The 21,347-nt window shown below is 41.8% G+C and overlaps 1 protein-coding gene across 1 annotated transcript in view; it reads left to right on the top strand.

Moving 5' to 3' along the window:
* The window catches only part of LIN52 (lin-52 DREAM MuvB core complex component), a 55,302-nt gene extending 36,562 nt beyond the window's left edge, over positions 1–18,740 (top strand). Inside the window, exon 6 of the mRNA XM_056851092.1 lies at positions 18,605–18,740. Within this exon, the coding sequence (XP_056707070.1) occupies positions 18,605–18,660 (56 nt within the window). The 3' untranslated portion in view covers positions 18,661–18,740. The remainder of the gene's footprint in view (positions 1–18,604) is intronic.
* Positions 18,741–21,347: the final 2,607 nt, after the last annotated feature.

Raw genomic sequence — 21,347 nt, 5'->3', positions numbered from 1 at the left:
GGCATGTGTGAAAGCGCCCTAAGAAAGCTTCTAGCCAGTGGCAAGATTTTAGCAGCATTGAGTGGGTGGCGACCATGGCCAGGACCTGTCCAAGACCTGCAGCCTGCTCAACTGTTGCTCACTGGGCACTGCTGTCCTTTCACTGCTGCCACACAAGAAGAAGAGTTGGTTTTTATATGCTGACTTTCTCTACCACTTAAGGGAGAATTAAACCGGCTTACAATCCCCTTCCCCTACCCACAGCAGGCACTCTGTGAGGTAGGTGGGGCTGAGAGAGCTGTGACTAGCCCAAGGTCACCCAGCTGGCTTCATGTGTAGGAGTGGGTAAACAAATCCAGTTCACCAGATCTGCCTCCGCCGCTCATGTAGAGGAGTGGGGAATCAGACCCGGTTCTCCAGATCAGAGCCCATTGCTCCAAACCACCGCTCTTAGCCTGGCCAAGTGGCCTCCCTCTGCCTGGGCAAAAGCTTGTGCTTGGGTGGAGGGCCTCAGGAGGGACTCCTTGGTCCCAGACATGCTGGTTAACTGGGTTCAGCAGTTAACTAGGTACTGGTTAACAAAACTTGGACCATACATTCAAATGGTCAATTTCACTTTTACTACCTCTGCAAGCTTGCACTCACAAAGCTGTGCTTATGTTGCTCAGATGATTTCCTTCTGGTAAGGCTGTTTGTTGGATTTATCTGTATCTTGAAGACACAGGCATACTTAGGATGCTCTACTCATTGAACATGGTGGCTTCAGGACACCAAGACGCTGCTCCGGGAAGAATCCGTCTCTTCCTCAGCTGACTTTTCATGCTCCTTTCCCCTCCAGCTTCTGTCTTCTTCTCAGATTCCCTTCCAGATCACAGGCTTCTTCCTTCAGACCACTCCTGTTTTCACTTCTTCATAGCCTCTGTGCAGAACAGCAGTTCAGAAACTTCTAGAGTTAGTTTTTAGGCACAAAATTCTCCTCTCAGAAACACAGTTTCAGATTTTAGCTCTTTCTCCACAATAAGAAATCCACTTTAATATTTACATATGAAATAACTTTTACAGATTAGACTCATTTTTCTTTTCCTTACAGTTAATACCCTGAGTAAACTTTTCATCATGCTTTGATTAATTGCTAGGGCTGTCAGAAGCCACGTGAAATGGCAGGGGGGCAAGTTCTAGCCTGCAGAACACCAGTTGACTCTCTCTGCTTGTAAGCATTTTGTGCTGCCTTTTCTCTACAGTCACTCTTGGAGGCAGCCTGCTTTTAAAATTGCTGATATAAATGCCGTAAAGATGACCATATTCATTAAGAGTTGCTTTCAGTAATCTGGAGCCTTGTAAGTGCATTGGCTTGGATTCACCAGCGCATTTCCATGGACAGAAGGCTTTCTGCCCACAAAGTGTGATTTTTTGTGTGTACCTTCCTACCTTCCCACTGCAGTCCAAAATTCCCCCAGAAATGCTGTTCCTGGGTGTCCCCATCCCCCAGGAGCAGAATTTGGGGAAGCATCCCTTCTGGGCAAAAGGGCTAAATAGGTATGTGATATAATTTTCCTTTCCTTTGAGCTGCATTTCTGAGTACCTTCCAGTGCAATCCTAAATAGGGCTCAAAAGAGGGACTCCCCTCCCCCTAAAAAAACTCTTAAGTATCTGTGAAACCTGTGTGAATGAAAGCACGCTGTATAAACCTAGGGCTTAAAAAATCAGCTCCAACCATAGAAACAAATTATTGATTGTAGAGACAACTTCAAAAATGTGTGCAGTGACTGCTGTAGTGTTTAAAACGGAGGAGCAAATGCTCTGCTAGGCTAACCTGGAATCAATTACCTATGTTTACTTGACGTATAATTTGGTTTCCAAGTGTGCACATTTTAAAACTAATTTTAATGCCAGGTGTGCTAACCAAAGGAATCCAGGTATGAAACCGATTTGCAAAAAGTTAGGCCGTAATAGCCATGACAAAGTGCTAGATTAAAGCCAGTGGAGCTGTTGCCACATGAGGAAGTCTACTGTGTAGTTGCTTTGTTTACAAAAACATAAGCCTTTGGGCTAGAATACTGCACGGCTATGCTGGATTTAGTATAAAGTTTAAAAAATAAATTCAGCTCTGTTGACTGGATTAGAATGCAAGTAAAGGAGCATTCATGGAAACAAACAAGTTAGTTTTTTAATGGATTAAAAATAGCCAGGGTCCCAGAATATAAATAAATGAGAATCTGCTATGTTCCCTTTTGTGCTTACAATCATAAGCACCTACCAGAACAAATATTAACCTAGTATTTTCCTTTTGGGTATCAATAGCAAGTTAGTGCTTTGGATATCCTGCAAATAGAAATTCTCATCTCTTTCCCCCAGTGGGCTATGCAGTCCTGCATCCCAGATAGTGACTTTTGCTGGTCCTACTTTGCATCTTTCTTTTCCATTAGCTGTGAAACCCTGGAGCTTTGGGTAGGGCAGGGATAGGATGAAGCATCACCAGGAAACAAGTAATACCCTTTAAGTAGGGGTGGTATCCCCAGCTCCTTCGTTTCCATGTACAAAATTGCAATTGGGTGGGGGGAGGTTGCAAGAGAAAAAATTGTTCTCTACTTTTAGTTGTCCTCTTCTCACAGCTGGGTCATATTTCTTAGAAACTAGGGTGGAAAACCTGTCTCATTTTCTCCCACCACACACAAAGTATTTCTGCTGTTTTATAAGCAGTTCCATTAATCTGGATTATCACTTTCTATGTGGTTTTACCTGCCAGTGCTCTAAAAGCTCCCTTTTTAATAGGAAGTTCATTATATTTCACTATAAGATGAATACTTGTTCATAGACATCAGCTTTGGGTTGTATCTTTTGATGGAGTTTTGTCCACAAGGTTTTGTTTTGTGATATAGGATGTAAATTCAACTCCGGCTTGTTATTAAACCTTTTCAAGGAGGTCCCTTGTGTCAGCTTCATAGAGCAGGTGGCCTGGGATGCATATGTGGAGTCAGGAGCTTGTGTTTTATCAGAACGTATAATCTAAGAATCGCTCAGCCTGCTCTTCTCTCCTGAGGAGGGAATGGCCAAACTGGACTCCTGCTAAAAACTAATTATTAAGCTAGAGTAAACGTCATTCAGTGCAAATCCCAGCTGAAAGTGCCTGGGTGAAGGATATTTCTGGGTAGCAGGCCAAGCTGTCATTTGACTTTTTAATAGATGGTCTGTTTGTTGTCCCACAAAATTTGAAGCGGATCTTTTTGGCTTTAATGGAATAGGGGTTTTTTTTCCCATTCAAGTTTACTAATGACTTTTTAGAGCAGCAAATGCCTAAAGTGTGAATTAAAGCCATGTAGGGCCAAGTGGGACATTGGCTCCCTCCCTCCGTTTGTAGCTTTATAAGTAGCTCCAAAGATACTAATTAAGATTTGGCATTTAAAAAAGGCCAGGTATAAAAGCATAGACCATAAAAACAAAGCAGGGTCAGCTTAAAACAACAATTTCCACACTAAAATTAATGTTAAAAAATCATCCTCTTAATTAAAAGCCCGGGTGAACAAAACATGTTGGCCTAGTCCCTAGTGCCTTAAAGAAAGCAACATAGGTGCCAGGCAAGCCCGGGGTGGGGGGTGGGGAGGCATTTCACAAGCCAGGTGCCACTACTGAAAAAGCCCTGTCTGGTTGCCACCCACCTCACCTCTGAAAGTGGGGCACAAACAGCATAGCTTGTGAGGCAGATCTTAACTGGCAGGCTGGACAATATTTGCTGGGGTAGAGCGGGTTATAAGAATGATAAAATTAATAAATATATAAATATGGTAGAAGGCGAGTCCTTCAAGTACCTCTGGCCCCACTCCATTTCGGGCTTTAAAGGTAAGAACCAGCACTTTGAATTGTGCCCAGAAACAAAGAGCAGCCAGTGCAGATCTTTCAGCACCGCATGGAGCCGCTATTGGCTCCATTTGAAAAATCACATTACTTATGAGGTTGAAGTAAGTTTCACGATAGGACGTTGAGGAGAAACCAGCGTGGAAGGGAAGGCAGCCACCACTTCTGTCCGTGTGCCGTGGTTGTGAGGAACAAAGAGCTTGTGTGAGTTGGGGAGGCAAAAACTCCCACTGAATGTCTGATTCAAAGTTCCAGCAAGCATTGACTTCATAATGTGGCCAATAGCAAGACTGCCGCCAGTGGTGTGGAGAGTGAAGAGTGAGAGGACATAGCACAATCACCCAGTCAGCCAAGGAAGTTCATTAAATTGCAGTAGGTTTTCACTCTGCTGGCAAGGTTGGAAAGGATGGCTGCTGGTGTCTGTACCCTTAAATTTTTTCTGGCCCTGAGTGTAGATGCTTAGAATGGTTAAAGGGCACCGATAATTATGTAATACTCTTCTATTCTCTTGAGAGCTCGTTGGTCTCTAAAGTGCTAATTCACTCAAATGTAGCAGTACTTGCGTCAGAGTTTGTGTTGCAGGCTACAGAATATACATTTTTCAGTCCAACCACTGAGGCCTCCTGATTGCTAGATGGATTGATCTTTCCCTTTCCCCTTCCATGCTCTTCAGCTCTCTCTCTTGTTTCTTCACAGGCAGTATTATCCACTGAAGGTCCCCTCCCCCTCTTATCTTTACCAAAAGAAAACAAATAAAACCAGTCCTGTACTTTCTAAGAACTTGTTAAGTTGCTACAAAGACAGCAGCACTGGCTGACCTTGAGAACCTGACAGCCTGAGCAGCTTCACGATGCTACCTGGCAGCCAGGAGATAGAAATTGCCCCTGTTGGGACATCCCAGAGGGTCTGACAGTCCGGAGGGAGCATTGCCCCCACCTGGAAATCCAGGGTGGGCTTGAGTCCCACTACCTGTGTAGTTTATGCCCCTGCCTCCAAACCTGTCATCACGTCTGTTGCTTTGCCCCTCTTTCACCTGATCCCTCCCATCACCACTGCATGTTCCTTGCTTTCCCTTCTTACTATCTCTGCTGCTCTCTCCATTCCATCCCTCCCTGTTTTTTCCTTTCCTACCAACAGTCCTGCCACTGCTTTCTCCACCTGGTGCCTCTTTTTTTAAAAAAACAAAAAAGCACCTTGTGTGTTTGATTGCTAGGCAACCCCATCATGCCAACCATGATCTTATATGTGCACCTGTGACTGTATGAGACTGTTTCTGTCCAAGTAATACAGTTTATTTTGTTTTCTGCAAAAGTTGTTTTCCATTCTCAACTATTTCAATTTCTCAGTTTATGGTTGCTTTTAACCGTAATCTTTTTTTTTTAAGGTTTTTTCCACCAAAAATACATTGATGTGGAAAGTTCAGACGTTCTACAAACCTAGGGGAATCCTCCGGGTTTGCGTAAAGATCCCCAAATTTAATGAAAGGCAAGAATTAACTTCCCAAAATGGAAAGGTGCAAACTGCTATAACCTATGGTGTCTTAGTACCTGTATCAGTTTTTTGCCATCTGAGTAGACCAGTTTAGGATTGCTGTCCTAGTGTTGAAATGTTAGTGGCAAATTAACATAATGGTAACAGCTAACTTAACACTAGGGACTTTTGGTGTGTATATATAGGTACTGTTCTTGTTTTTCTGGCATTAAATATTTTTGCAGTTAATTAGTCTCATAATTCAGTTCCTGGTCTGTGGTATTGACTGGTTTAGCCTGTGAATTTCTTTGGTGCACTTTTGACTTTATGCCAGAATAAATTTTTTAAGCTGTTTGTTTCCTACTTTTTGTTCTCGGCCTGAAACTAGGGGGCAGACATAACCGCTACTAAGAGAAGTGAACTGTATAAACTGCAATTAGAATGGTAGAGCACAGGTGGCTGAAGATTCTATACTATTGCCAAGCTATTTGTTTCCTCAAATGAGAAGTTCGTCAAGGAAAATGTTTTAGACAGTAGGGGGAACAGAATAGTGTCTTCAAGACTGAAATGTTTGCTTCCTACTTCAGATTCTTCCAAATATGGTGTTTTTTATATCAATTTGAAGTCACAACAAACTTGTATTACCTAATTCAGTTAGCAGTTCATATATTGATTTAGATTAGTATATTGGGAATAATTTTGCCCTAAACAGAAGCTTTCCTTTGATCATAGCTGGATTTGGCATGCAGAGCTTCAGAATGTGGCCATCTATAACCAGCAAGTTTAAAATAGGCTGTTTTAGCATCAGGGTTAACAGTGGTTTTTGCACTGGATGTCCAAGGTTCCACTAAGGAGATGGGCATCTTAAATCTCTATCCTAGTCATTTACAAAGTGCTACTTCGATGAAAAGATGGAGTGACTGATACCACAGCCTAGCATGTAATGTATCCAGAGCTTCAGCTATCACTGCGTTTTGCAATTTAATGGATAAGGCTCCCCCCTCCCCAGATCTGTATATCTACATGCTCTGCTGTGTCAGATCTGCATTCTTGGGATGTTAAGGTTCCATTAAAAATAAATAATAATCACAGCCCTCACTCTCCCCCCTCACCACACTCATTTTCTATAATATGGTAATGATATCACCGTAGCAGTAATTACGGGTCATCTTCATTTCTTTCATCTCTGCTGGTTCTGATGGCTTCATTCCTTTGACGGAGAAGATTTGGCTGTGGGTACTGTGATTATTTTGTTAAGCATTATTCGAATAGACAGGAGAGAGAGAAATTAATCAATCCAAATGCAATTAGCATCATGTTTAACCCAGTGATGGACGTCTCAAGGTGAAACAGCCAAGGGAGTTTCAGTCATTATTATTCAATCCAGTGGCTCTTATCTAAATTATAATCAAGAGGGGTTTTATTGGCTTCAAGGAGAGGAGATGTAACTCTTTCCCTACACCAAGTGTCAAGAAGATCATAGGTCAAGGAGGTCAAGATGGCTGCTGTTAGTTTCTTGGAATGGGAGGTACTACAATACATTCATCTTAATATTTAGGTTAGTTGAAACAAAACAGTTGTATTCCTGTGTTCCTAGTGGATTTGATCTGAGTAGGTTTTTATACTTGGCCATCTAGGAATGACAAGTACTTTACCTATCTGTTCACCAATCCACCGGAGCCCACACTGATTAGGTCTATATCATAATTATACGCTTTGGAATGCTGAGCAGAACCTGTTAATGTTTTCTTGTAGAGGATAAGAAACAAGGCAAACTTGTAGAACACAACCCATTCCATACAAAAATCATTTCAATTAAAATTTTGGATACTTCTCATTTGTATGTCTTCTGTAAGAAGGTGGGGCTATGTGCATTAAATAATCCTCTGAAATGATTATCCAGTTGTAGTAATCTCATATCACCAACCAAAACATGTGCATAATAAAGGAAGAGAGTTGTTATTGCAACCAGCCGTACTGTCCAATGAACAGCACTTCGTGATGAAAAATAGAAATAGAGCAAACATTGCTAGTATGGTCAGGTTCTTTTTTTGTATTTAGAAGCCCAGTATTATTCACCATACATTCTAAATTTGTCAGCTTTGTGCTTGTTTACAAATTTAGTACCACAAGTCTTAACCCCATGTTTCAATTATTGTTTTTAACTTTTGACTTGTAATTCATTTTCCCATCTTTGATACATAGGTACTACCACATTTTAAAACTGGTTTTGGAAGGCCAGAGTGAAACCTTTGTATGTTGTTAATATTCAGCTGATGAATGGATGGAATATGTGCAGTATAGAAGTGCAAAATGATGAACACAATTATATTTGGTTTTCCATATCTGTATTCAGTTTCTTAAGCACAGGTTGCATATTTCAACTAGTTTTTCACTGTGTCCTTAGCAGGCTTGCTGGCTAAGCATTTTATGAACATTTTTCTCTCTTAAAGTCATCATCACACATGTGTTTTCCACACCAAACCTCCATAGTTTTAAATATTTAAGATACTGTTAATCACATATATAAATACACAAGCTGGGACCCACAAGGAACTCAGAGGGGAGTACAAATCCCATCCCCCTTCTGGTCCTCTATTGCTCACCTCACCACTTTTTCTCTGCCCCCTCCCTCCCTTGCTAATGTCTCTGGCCCTCATTGGCCAGATGATGGGGGCTGGTCTAGGAAAAGAAAACACAGAGGACACAATTTCTGCAGTAAGTTCATAAAAACATCCCTTCCATCATTGAACAACAGCAATTTGCCTGTAAATAAACACCATTACCCAGTTACTAATGTGGGCCTGTTGTGAGTTTCTAGGTCATCATTGCTGGTCTGGCAATAAAACAATACCATAGATTGGATTGAAGAATGAGCACAGTCTGGCCCAGCATAAGAGTTGCTTTGCTAGGTTAGATCAAAGGGTGATACAGACTCATCACCACTATCAAAGAAAATAAGCATCTCCTCCATCCTCCCCTTATGGCAGCTATGAATTTGCCATGTACGCAAAGGAAAGTATTATTTATATGTTTAGATAATTTTCATTAATATGTTAACAATGTCCCCGCCCCTCATTTTTTTACAGCAATAGCTGCTGGGCATAGGCTAAAGTCTTCCAAGCTTTTGGTCAGGGAAGACTACAGCATCCATGCTAAGGTACTTCTTGATAAAGCAGCTCAAGACTTCATGAGCATATCATAAAGAAAGCTGGATTAGATTTAGATGAAGGTGGAGTGAAAATTGGAAGGAGGAACATTAACAATTTGAGATATGCCAATGATACCACATTTCTGGCAGAAAATAGCGAAGACTTAAAACGATTACTGGTGAAAGTTAAAGCAGAAAGTGCCAAAGCAGGACGACAGCTGAACATCAAGAAGACAAAAGTAATGACTACTGGGGAATTACTCAACTTTAAGGGTGACAATGAGGAAATTGAAATTGTTCAAGACTTTCTATTCCTTGGCTGTATCATCAAACAAAAGGGATACTGTAACCAAGAAAATAGGGGGAGATTGAGACTGGGAAGGGCAGCCATGAAAGAGCTGGAAAAGATTCTTAAGTGTAAAGATGTGTGTCACTGGCAACCAAGATCAAGTTAATTTATGCCATAGTATTCCCTGTTACTATGTATGGGTGGGAAAGTTGGACGGTGAAGAAAGCTGACAGGAAGAAAGTTGTTTTGTGTGAAATGTGGTGTTGGAGGATACTGTGGACTACCAAAAAGACAAATAAATAAATTCTAGATGAAATGAAGCCTGAGCTCATAAAAGGTAAAATGACTAAACAGAGGCCATCGTACTTTGCTCACATGATGGGAAGACAAGACTCACTGGAAAAGACAAATATGCTAGGAAGATGAAGGCAGCAGGAAAAGAGGAAGACCCAATATAAGATGGTTCTTGTGGGTTATCCGGGCTGTGTAACCGTGGTCTTGATATTTTCCTTCCGTGTTACTCCTCTGAAGATGCCTGCCACAGCTGCTGGTGAAACGTCAGGAAAGAAAATATCAAGACCACGATTACACAGCCCGGATAACCCACAAGAACCAATGAACTCTGACCGTGAAAGCCTTCGACAATATTTTCAATATAAGATGGATTGATTCTATAAAGGAAGCCATGCCCCTCGGTTTGCAAGACCTGAGGAAGGCTATTAATGAGAGGATGTTTTGGAGGAAATTGATTCATAGGGTTGCCATGAGTTAGAAGCGACTTGATGGTACTTAACAGACATACACACACATGGCAACAGTGGGTCTCCTCCAATACTCTTGGAGCCCAAACATTTGAAAGGTCATACGCTCAGTTAGTGGGATAGGACTGGTCTGGGTGTGAAGGGCCTTGGACTACTACCCTTTATTGTGGATAGACTGTTACCTGTGAAGATCAGGAGTAGAAAGCTTACTTGAGAGGATGATGGGATATCTTCAGGACACCTCTCTAACTGTTAAGAAATCATGCTTCAAGCTATGAAGCAGAAGGGCCAACAACTGAAATGTAGGTAGAAGAAGACTTCGGATATATCCAACCCAACATATACTCCTGCTCATTTTTAGAAAGTGGCAAAAACATCATACTTCTCTGCCACAGCTGTATCTGCACAGTGTTGGCTGATGGAGCTTTTCAGACTAGTTGGTGACATTATAGGATCTGGTCCTGGAAGAGATGATTTTTGTGTGGTGTAGTGGTTAAGAACAATGGTTTGGAGTGGTGGACTCTGACCTGGAGAACCGGGTTTGATTCCCCAATCCTCCACATGAGAGGCGGACGCTAATCTGGTAAACCGAATTTGTTTTCCCACTCTGACACATGAAGCCAGCTGGGTGACCTTGGGCTAGTCACAGATCTATTAGAGCCCTCAGCCCTACCTACCTCACAGGGTGTCTGTTGTGGGGAGGGGAAGGGAAGGTGATTGTAAGCTGGTTTGATTCTTCCTTAAGTGGTAGAGAAAGTCGGCATATAAAAACCAACTCTTCCTCTTCGACATTATATTAGTATACTGGTTGTTTATATAGCCTTTCAGTGTCTTTGTCTTTGCAGAGTACAAGAAGACAGATCCCTGACCCATAGTGCTGAATTTTATTAAACAGAGACAACAGGATAGAGAGGGAGGCTGAGACTTTGTTTAGTTACATCTGGTCAAGTCTCAGACTCCCTCCTCCAACTGGTGAAGCTGTCAGACTGGCAATGGTTAACGCCTCTCTGAATGAAAGGTGGTGAGTCCTTGCAAGTTCTGAGACATAGTTTGAAGGGGCAGGAAGAAACTTAATGGTTTCATTTTACCTGAAACAGTATAGATTTCAAATTGCCTATTTATGTGTAAGGAGATAGAGGATATGGAAAATCAGTTGCATGTTATGTTGGGAGGAAGCTGGTTTTTGTGTTCCCATTTCAGTCTGGGTTTGGAATAATCTTAATGGTAGATGACCTTCACAAGGAGGTCAACTGGGACAGTATATCCTTGTTGGTTGTCTTCGATATCCTCAGCCACCATATCCTTTTGGATTATCTGGCAAAATCAGGAATAGGAGATGCTGCTTTACAGAATTTCCCCTCCTGGCTATCAGGTAGAATATCAAAGGTGGTACCAGGACATATTTTCCCCAAATCATAGTGATGGCAGAGGATTCCTTGAATTGGTGCCTTGAGTCAGTAATGGGTTGCATGAGGACCAGTAAAGCAAAGCACAGTTTAGATAACACTGTTGTTTGTGGATAGTTGTGCTGACTTTTGAGCTGAATCCTGTCCTGTCCTAGATGGGCTGCCTCTCCCCATGAATGATCAGATTCACAACTTGTAAATACTCCTGGTTCTTTACTTGCTGCTTGACTCTCAGGTGATGGCTGTGGTCAGGAGTCTTTTGTTTTCCAAATTAGAGTAGTATGCCAGCAGCATCTATTACTGGGATATACTTGCCCCCCTCTGAAAATTGTCCAAGAAACTACAGTTGATCCAGAATGGGTCAGCTAGATTGCTTACTGATACCACAGAGCTGGAAGAAACTCTGTGATGTTTCATCCAATGTGCTGCCTGGTAAAGAACAGCATCCCTAGCAAATGGCTGTCCAGTCTCTTAAAAATCTCTATCAAAGGAGAGCACACTCCCTGAAGCAATTTGTTCTACTGGCAAAACGCTCTTATCCTTGGGAAATTCTTTATAATATGTAAACCATATAGGGCTTTAATTATAAGAACCAGCACTTTGTGTTGTGTCTAGTGTACATCAGTTAAGTTTTTTAGAGCTAGTGAGATGTATTATACTCAGCCAGCCTCACCAGCATGTTTTGGACCAAGAGAAGTTTCCAAATCATCTTCAAAGGCAACTCCATGTAAAGCACATTGCAGTAGTCTAATGTAAGTGTAATCAGAGTCTAGATGACAATGACCATTTCCAAGGACATAATTGGCAAACCAACCAAAGTTGTGGTTAACAGCACTGTGTACTACAGATGTGTGAGGATCCGTCCCCTTGGGCCCCGCCTCTTAGCCCCGCGGCCTGGCCGGCTTGACTTGGAGAGGGCTTCCTTTGGCCTCAGAATGTGCCTCCTGAGAGGATTTTCTTTCCTCCTCTTCAGCCCACGGTCCGTTCCTGCTCCTCTGAGCCACACCAGCTCCAGGGACGCCCGGCACCGCTTCCTCCCTGGCCTTCCACCCCCTCCCCGTCATATAGCCAGCCAGGCCCTCCGGGGTTCCACCCCTTTCCCACCTCCCCTCCTGTCTGACAGGGGCTCCACCAATCAGCCCCTGGCAGCTCCGTCCATCCGCCCTCCCCCTCAGGAGGGCTGCGGCCCCGCCCCAGCTGATCGGCGGCTCGTGCTCTGCCGCTCCCGCTCCAGTCCCTTCGCCCCTCCGGCCCTTCCCCGCCCGGCTCCTCCTCTGCCGAGGGACTTCGCCCCAGTGCCTGGGCCGGCGGAGGCGTCGCCCCGCAAACCCTGCCAATACCGGGCGGCGTTGCCAAGTCGCTCGGCCCCAGCCCTCCCGGCCAGGCCGGCAGTTCTCCCGGGGCTCCCGCGGGCTGTGGCACTGTCGGCCCTGCCCCCTTTTCCCCATCCGCTTCGCCTCCTCCTGCCCGGTAAGTGCGCCCCCGGGCAGTCCCGCGCCCGGGACTAGCCTGGGCGCGGGACAAGATGAGAACCAAGCTTCCAAAATGGATCTAATGACCCTCTCTCCAACTGTATACGCTCTGTCAAAAGGAATGCATCCCCATCTGGGAAAGGCTGATACCTGAAAGTACTGTGAGATTATCTATTTGGACAGATTTCCTGAGCATAAGAGGTTTTTGGCAATGGAGGAATAAGGCTGCAGTAAGGAAATTGGAGGTTTGTTATCAATTTGTTATCCTTGTTATTAGAGATTTTCAAGAAATGGTTGGAGAAGCATCTGTTGGATGTTTCAGATACAAGGTAGAAGATCAGATTAAGATCTACTGGGTGTTTTTAAAGTCTCATTCTTAATGCATATATAATAGAAATATCAAAGTCGCTTGGACATTCTGCTCCATGAATATCTAGCATTTGGATGATCAGTGTTTGTGTGTATGTGTTTATTAATATTGCTATGGTTTAATTATATTATGTGAACATGATGGGCATCATTGTACATAAATAACTTTGTTTCTTTGGGATCCTTCAGGGTAACAGCTGCTTACATAAGTGTAAGTCACTGCTTTCATTACTGGTTTTATCAGAGTAAATCCTCTATTATTTCCTGACTATCCAGACCTGATGACACAGTATGGTGCTGTGTTACCATATGCATGAGAAGGCTTTTTACAAGATGTTGGGGACCAATGAGAGTAGAGCCCCAGTCTCAAGCTGAGTGTTCTTTTCTAATTAAATTGCCCTTGGAAGGAACATCCGGAGCCACAGTTTCCACTTTGGACTGAAGGCCAAACATTGTGAGTCTTTGTCATTTGATTAAAAATGTTACTTAACCTTTAAATTGCTACAGATGTAAAGATAGCCCTGAGTTTCTAATGTAATCTCCTCAAAGTTAAAATCGGGAAAATCTTTGTGTAATGAAACCCATATGTCATAGTGAAAGGATGCAAAATGCTGGCAGAGTGGGCTGCTCTCGCAAGAGATTCTGTACCCAATCTTGTTAACCAGGGCTGCTTTTGGTAATCCCTCATCTCCTCACTTGCAAGAAATCAATCTGTACTACTGAATCTCTTCAACCAGCAGCCACAAAATTTACTGCAGGAGGCAGTTTGGGGACACTTGTAGTGGGAAGGAAGACCAAGGCAACAAGGCTAAATACAGGATTGAGGGATTGAAGTTCCAAAGAGGAGATTATATTAAACTGTGCTCCACCCTCCCAGCAACTGGAAAATTAAGCTTTCGTTTTGGCTTCTGCCTCCTGTCTTCACTACCTGGTATGAGATCCCTCTATTATGAGGGGGGGAATTTAATTCCTGGTTTGGGGCCTCTTGTTATTTATAGCAGCCCAATGTCTGTTCCTGGGCAAGGGTGGATTTGTTCAAATACTCAGCTTTTATTGTAACCTAGGCCGATTACATCCTAAATTGGTATTTTCCGTGGTCTTCAGTGCCCCCACTTCCCCATCTAACTGAGGAGATTAATTTGTAACTGAGCTATTGCAGTCGTAGCTATTGTTGATTTTCTATTGTGGTGATAGATGCACTGCATAGGATAGATAGTAAATTTTGCCCTGACACGGCTGTTCATGTTTGTGTTCTGTGCTGCACAGATTTTTGTGGTTGTTTGCTAGTGTAATGAAATCTGCACTGAGGCCCCACCTCCAAGAGGCAAGTCCTTTGGATTAAGCAACCATTTAAAAATATTCCCAAGGGTTTCAATACAATTTGGTTTAATCAGTTATTAGAAGACCCACCTCTATGCACTAAGTGACTGGCTCCCCTTGTTCCCCTGGGTAGCCAGCGATGACAGCTATTATTGTGTTTTTTAATGGCAACAATTTCATCTAGGTTGTAGGTGGCAGTTTCTTTATCCTCTTGTTTGCATCTGTACCAAAACAATTTTGAGACTCCTAGAACAAAATTCCTCATGAGGTACAACAAAAGAACATTTACCAGTAGAGATCTGCGGGGGGTGGTTGTCTCAGCCATATTCAGGGGACGAATGGACTATGAATGAAGAAATACCAGAAAGGCTGGAATCGAGTTCTGTCGAATCTGAATTTTCTACTCATTATCAGGAATATACCATCCTAGGATTCTTGTGTATGTAGATCAGAGAAACAGCAGCAACATGCAAGAAAAATAGATAGGAAAAATCAGAAATTTCTCTTTGCAATTTGGCTGGCACTTGTAGATTACGGTAGCCTTATTTTGATAGCTATCAAGACCTTCCCTCAGTTTTGTATCGTACCTTTTAAAATTTAGAGCCTAGTTGCCTCCTTAGTGTGTGTGGAGAAGAGGAATACAGAATAGCAGAAGGCTGTCTCCTGCTCCTAATGGGATTTCGTAGCAGCATGTGCGAGTTTGTTTCAGAAGTCAGAAATGAACAGATGTTGGTATAAATTACCTCTGTGTCTGATGTCTTGCAAATTAAAAGCATGGTTGGCATCACTAAACAATTTCACCAGGTGGGGGGGGGAAGGGTGAGCGGGTGGTGATTATTGTAGCAGGTCGGTAAGAATCTTTAAGCTGTAGCCGAGCAGGATAGCAAGGATAAAGGAATGAAGAATAAAATGAGAGGTCTGTGAATTAATCAGAAATGTTAACATCTCCGATGACAAGCGAACAGGAGGGCACGTGCTCTGGAGCAGCCCCCAACTCACAGTAATTTCACTTGGAGCGCAGAACTAGTCAGTGCTTGCAGTCTGATTTATAGGGTGCAGCCCTCTTCAGGGGCACATAGTTGTCACACATTCGTATATCTCGTATATGGGACTGGTGCTGTGGAAAACTTCCACTCCATCAGCTGATAATGCTGCAGTTTGACATAACTTCAGCAAGAATAGGGCGTGGGATTTGATTCGACATGAAATTTCTAGAACCTCAAACTTCCAGTGATTATGTTTTGAAGGGGAGTTTTTTACCCACGAATTGACTGAATAAAATGACTGCTTTGTATCATCTGTATCTTTTTACTGAAAAATCTACTTTTTATAGCCTCTGAACTTCACAGATATGTGCAATTCTGTCTCCCATCACGAGAATATTTGGAGGATACAGCTATTAAAGTACTTGCTTGTTTCAGTTGACATAGCAAGGGCCAATTTACATAACCATTTTCAGACAATAAAGTGTAAGCTGAGTGGATGTGATTTGACTTTTTCCTCTCCTGGGCATATTATGAATTGGTCATGTGATAGCTTTGGATCTCCCTTTTCCCTAGTGTAACTGTATTGGTCATCACTAAACCCATGTATTTAAAGGCTGAGGTGGTGCAATAAAATGGAATCTGAATGTGGTCAATCATATGACCACTTTCTAACTATATTGTTTCATTAGCGTATACTTAAAGTTTGGATTTTTTGTTCCAGCATGCATCACCTTACACTTACCTACATTGAACTTCATTTACCACATTGTTGCCCACTCACCCAATTTGTGGAGGTCTTCCTGCAGCTCTTCACAGAACTGAGATATCACGTCGTGGATCTTGTTCTATTTGGAGTTTTCTGTTGAGAGGTTCTTGTAGGTTATCCGGGCTGTGTGACCGTGGTCTTGGTATTTTCTTTCCTGACGTTTCGCCAGCAGCTGTGGCAGGCATCTTCAGAGGAGTAACACTGAAGGACAGATTTCAATAGCTTTCTGCTGAGAATTTATCAAGCCACCTGTGCACATTTTCTGACCTATGGAAAGCATCTGTGGGAAGTGGGGGGAATGTTTATCTTCAGTACCCCTTCTGTGCTTAGTGTCATCAGATCCTGCAAACACTAAACATGACAAACTGTGGTTACAGGGATCCCAGTGTTCTCTGTCTTCTTTCCAGTACCTGCTCTTCTCTAGGCTCCAGAGTTTGTGAACACAAAAGTAACACATAATATTTCACCCAAACCAAAGTTTGTTCTCATGCTTTGAGCGTTCGGTACATGCTGTGCATCCATCACTAGGGCCCATCACAGCAGGGCTATTTGGCCTGGGCCTCACATTCACAGAGAGCCTCAAATTTAGACTTAGATGCTATCTCCAAATGAACATTACTCATACAATCACAAGGATGCGCTGACTGACTGAAGGAAGATGTTCATCATACAGCTTTAAACTTGTGTCCCATCACCAGGCTGCACCGCCTGTGCATTAATGTGCTGCTCTGAACCCTGTGCATTAATGTGCTGCTCTGGTGGCAGTGGTTGACACAGCCAGGCGCCCACCACCGGGAGGGCCTCAAAAATGCAAGTGACCTGGGCCTCTGTCATCCTCTGAGAGGCCCTGTCCATCACAGCCACCAAGGTCATCTAGTCCAACCCCCTGCCCAATGCAGGAAATTCACAACTACCTCCCCCCTGCACCCCCAGAAGATGGCAAAAAACCTTCCAGGATCCCTAGCCAATCTGGCCTGGAGGAAAGTTGCTTCTTAACCCCCAGGTGGTGATCGGCATTACCCTGGGCATGTAAGAAAGGGACACGAGCCAAACACTGGCACAACCCTTCTCTCCCTCCCTTAATCTGCCTAAGTTCACAGAACCATCATTCACAGAGGCGGCACTCCTTTACTTTCTCTAAATAAAGATGTCGATTAAAGAAATCTTAATTGATTAATAATATGAGTTTTAATCACTTGCTCAAAAGATTAGATTTGTATATGTATCAGAGAGGAGTTCTGAAGAGAGGGGTTATTTGGGCATGACGTAGCCCAAGTATAGTGTTTTTAAGCATCACGGATTTCAAAAGCCTTTTTGTTCTTAGATGATGAACATACATTTCATAACACATATTATTTTAGAAAATGAGATATAGATGTTTGAAGCTGCCCTATACTGGGTGAACCTACTGGTCCATCTATTTCCATAACGTTGCCTGTGACTGGCAACTGTCCTCCAGGGTCTCAGGCAGAGAAGACTCTTTTCTAGTTCTGTTATCTGAGATCCTTTAGCTAGAGATGCCAGGAACTGAACCTGGAACCTCCTGCATGTAAAGCATGACTCTCACTGAGCTGTGGTTCTGCAATCCTGTGTGCATTCCCTACGGTGTTTTTATTAGTTGTATTAACTGTTTTTTTTAATTGCAAGATTAATGGATTAGATTAATTTATATAAAACATTTTTATTAATTCAAAGGCAACCCTGATCATTAACAAAGTGTTGCAGCCCTGCATGTCCAAACAGTTTCTGTTAACGCATGTAGCAAAAAGTAAACCTGTGCACTTGGAGTAATATTTATTCCCCCTGCCAGAGAGTTGTGTGGGCATTGCTGGTGGGAATCCCACAAGGAGTTGTACACGCAGGGATTTTTGCAGTATATTAGCCCCCATCCCCCCTATTGCTGGCCATTTTACTCATTACATAAACATGAGGAGACCACATAACAAGGAAATTGGTCAAAGAGTTCTCCTTAAGAAGTTTATATTTCCTTGAAATACGAAACACTGGGGTACCTTCACTAGAATCATCGGACTTACAAGTCAGAAATACTTCTGCAGGAAAGTAGCTATCTAAAACCCTGCAGTGCTCTACCCAGAGATTGATGATGTAGACAGAAACATATAAGCCCTGCCTTGCTGTATTAAACATTCAGAGAATGACAATACACTGCAAGGGCGTAGAGCAGAGCTCTATAAACTTTACTTTAACACACCATCCATAGATGAGCTACACTGAGGGAATATAAACCCCCATTATATTATAGCATCCAGGGAGCATCACTGCCAAGGGGGAATGAAAACGCTGTCTCATTTATGTTTAAGATCATAAGCATCCAGGGACAAGTAATCTTGAAATGGAGGGAGACAGAGGTCCATAATCTCTGAAGGGTTATAGCATCCAGGAAGAGATGCCCTGAAGAGGAGCAATGGCACTCTAGGTTATTCTATTCATAGATAGATATAATAGAAAACCTGAAAGAGCTCTTAAAGTGATTCCCCAGTATTATTCTGCAGTAGGAATAAAGGACGCGGGTACAGTATGAAATGAGACAGCTTGTGGATATTATGGCTGAGCTTTGATGGTCTCAGTGTTTGGCCTGCATTTCTGGGCTTCTAGGAACTCTAAAGTGCCGCACAAATTTATTGCTTCATTTATATCTTTTCTGCTACCGCTTGGCATCAGACAGTCATTTTATATGAATTTCACAAATGAGGTTAAATGTTTAAAATGTATCCCACTTTACCGCTTTTATAGTGTTTTTTTTCTCCCCCTTCTGATTTCAGCTAGAGAAATGACCAGAGGGAAATTCCTGAACATCCTGGAAAAACCAAAAAAGTAGGTGAAAGGGGAGTATGCACAGAAATACACCTGACTAATGGAAAACTACCGGAATTCTACATCTGCTGGAACTGAAAGGCAACTGGCTGACTTTAGCTTACTGAAATGCTCCCCTGTCTGTTGGTCCTTTTTGTGATGAGAAGCACTAATTTGGCAAGCACTGACACCAGATCCCTCAGTGGGGCCCTGGCCTTTATCTGCTCCTGAGCATTCTGCCAAAAGAAGTTGATTTTGTTTAACACAATTTCATCAGAGTGATGGTCTTATGCATCTGCAATACCTGATATTTAAAGTAAGATTCTTTGATGGTATCACCATGTGCCTCTGAGTCATTGTGTGCATGGCTCTTGTGTGTGTCCCTTTCTCTACTCTTTTTAGGATTAGAACATCTTTTGTGTAACTGCCATGCTGGAAGAACTAATTGATCGCTGGATTTAAAACAATATAAAATTATATATATTTATGTATACATTATTTAAGAAAACATTGCATTGGCTAATCCTAGGGCAGGCGGGCTTTCTCACAAGTGAGCATTGTCTGTGGCTAATAAGAATTTGCAAACATCACAGAAAAGATGTTGTTTGTTACCATTCTTTTCCTCACATGGGTTTCATTGCTTCAGGTACTGGTTGGCACAGGGAGCCATCTATCAACCCTGAACTTTATTTCTGTTTAGTCCTTGACTGCCATAGTATTGATAAGTGGGTTGGTGAACCAGAAGGTATCTTGCCTCACATCCTGTAAAATAAAGAAACCTGAGCTATACGCTCAGCTTTATCAGTTTGTCCTGTTTAAGTCTAGTTTGGTATCAGTCTCTACCTGAAGAAGTAAGACAAGTTGAAATTAAAATCTTTCCAAAATGGAATTTACATTGCCTTTACATTGTTTTTACAACTCTAGAAAGCAAATTCAGCAAAATTGGCTTCTTTGGCAAGAGAACAATAATAATTTATGTAGTTTGTATCTCCTGGTTAGGGAGGGGGCCACACTTACAATTGCTTATTCACAAGTAGCACAGCAGAGCTTTGCTTTCAGATTCCTTTCTCCAGAAGAAGTCATAATACTAAAAATTACAGTACAGCCAATCATAAGCACCTTTAAGTCCCATTAATTTTAATGGGAAATTTATACATATGCTTAAATCACTCCCATTGTAATATAATTAAACAAGAGTTTGACGATTGTTGAACTGTAGCCTGTAAAAACTATGATGCCATTTCCTTGTGGCTCAGAAAAAAAAGCATTTAAATATAGGTTTTTGGGCAGAACCTCTCTCTCACACACACATACACACAAATTTCAGTGATTCGCTGTTCAGGCACTTTATTTAACACGTGGGTGAAAAATCTATGTTGTAGAGCAGTTTTTAATTCTGTCAAATTATGTGTTTCTGCCTTTAAATCTTTATGTATTTGTCAACCTAAGTACAGCAGAGGCCTTTGTTATATTAAGCATAAATAGTTCGGCCAAGTCTGCCATATTGAAGCAGATTAAGTTTTTCACATGGTCACATTTTTCCAAGACTGGGACTTACATGTGAAAAGATCACATCTAGGCTGATGTGAGAGCAAGACTGCAAGTGATTGTGAAAAGCAAACAAAAATTAAAAGCAGGAGAAATTTTTTTTTTTTTAAAAAGGAGGAACAGTTGAGCAGATGAATAGATAAGGCGTGCATGTATGTGACTGCCTAGTTTTTTATTTCTCGTTAAAAAGAACTAAAATTCTTATATTTGTTTGATTTGCAATGTTTCTTAGTTTTGCAAAGTTGCAAAGCTACTTATTTTTCATTCCCTTTTGTTTCAACATAAAATATTTAAAGTTTTGCTTTAACTTTCGTGTATTAAAATACATGGGATATTATTCACTTTGACTGTGTTGTGTGTTTGCATTTCAAAAAGTCTTGAAATGCACTACAAGTTTGTGAAACTGAAAAGGTTAAGCAACACATGGTAAGTCCATATTATTGGTCAAGGCATGAATCCCAAATTTGATTAGTTACTACTCTTCTGTATTTAAAAAAACAAATGTTTTGGAAATTTATCCTCCATGGCCAAGGCAGTAAGGTACAGTAGTGATCTTGGGTTATTTATATATTTTATATCCATAGGTATTTTAGCATTGTATTTTTATAGATTATATAATTTGTATTCTCTTGAAAAGTAACCTGTTTGTTCTGGATTGGTGTTCATATAATAAATAAAGCAATGTGCATTTTCAAAACAGTCCCGTAAAATGTGGAAAGTGTGATGTTACTATACAGAAGCTGCCACTTACCTGTATTTTATCAATCGCTTTTAACTAACTGTCAATTTGATCCTGTGAATGTTCACTTGAACATAAATCCCACTGAATTTTCTGAGGCTTCCTTCTTAGTAAATATGATGGGAATGAGTCTTGTAGTCTGTTCCTGTTCATGTTAATTCAGAAGTAATTCTCTCTGAGTTCAATGAGATTTATTCCCAAAACTATGTGTGAATTCAGTGGAAATCCAAGTCCCATTTCTAAATTTCTAAGTTGTTGAATGTTGATAACTGTGTTGAACGAAGTATCTTTGCTAATGTCTGTCTGCCTTGTGATACATATGGAACAATACCAAAACCTGCATTATACAGTATGGGAAGAGTGGAAAGTATGGAAGTCAAGCAGAAGAGTAAGTGGCTTGGTCACACCAGAGGCTTTTGATATAC

Source organism: Euleptes europaea, chromosome 6, assembly GCF_029931775.1.
Source record: "Euleptes europaea isolate rEulEur1 chromosome 6, rEulEur1.hap1, whole genome shotgun sequence".
Lineage (NCBI taxonomy): Eukaryota > Metazoa > Chordata > Lepidosauria > Squamata > Sphaerodactylidae > Euleptes > Euleptes europaea.
The sequence above is the reverse complement of the archived record's forward strand: the minus strand, read 5'-3'. Positions and strand labels throughout refer to the sequence as shown.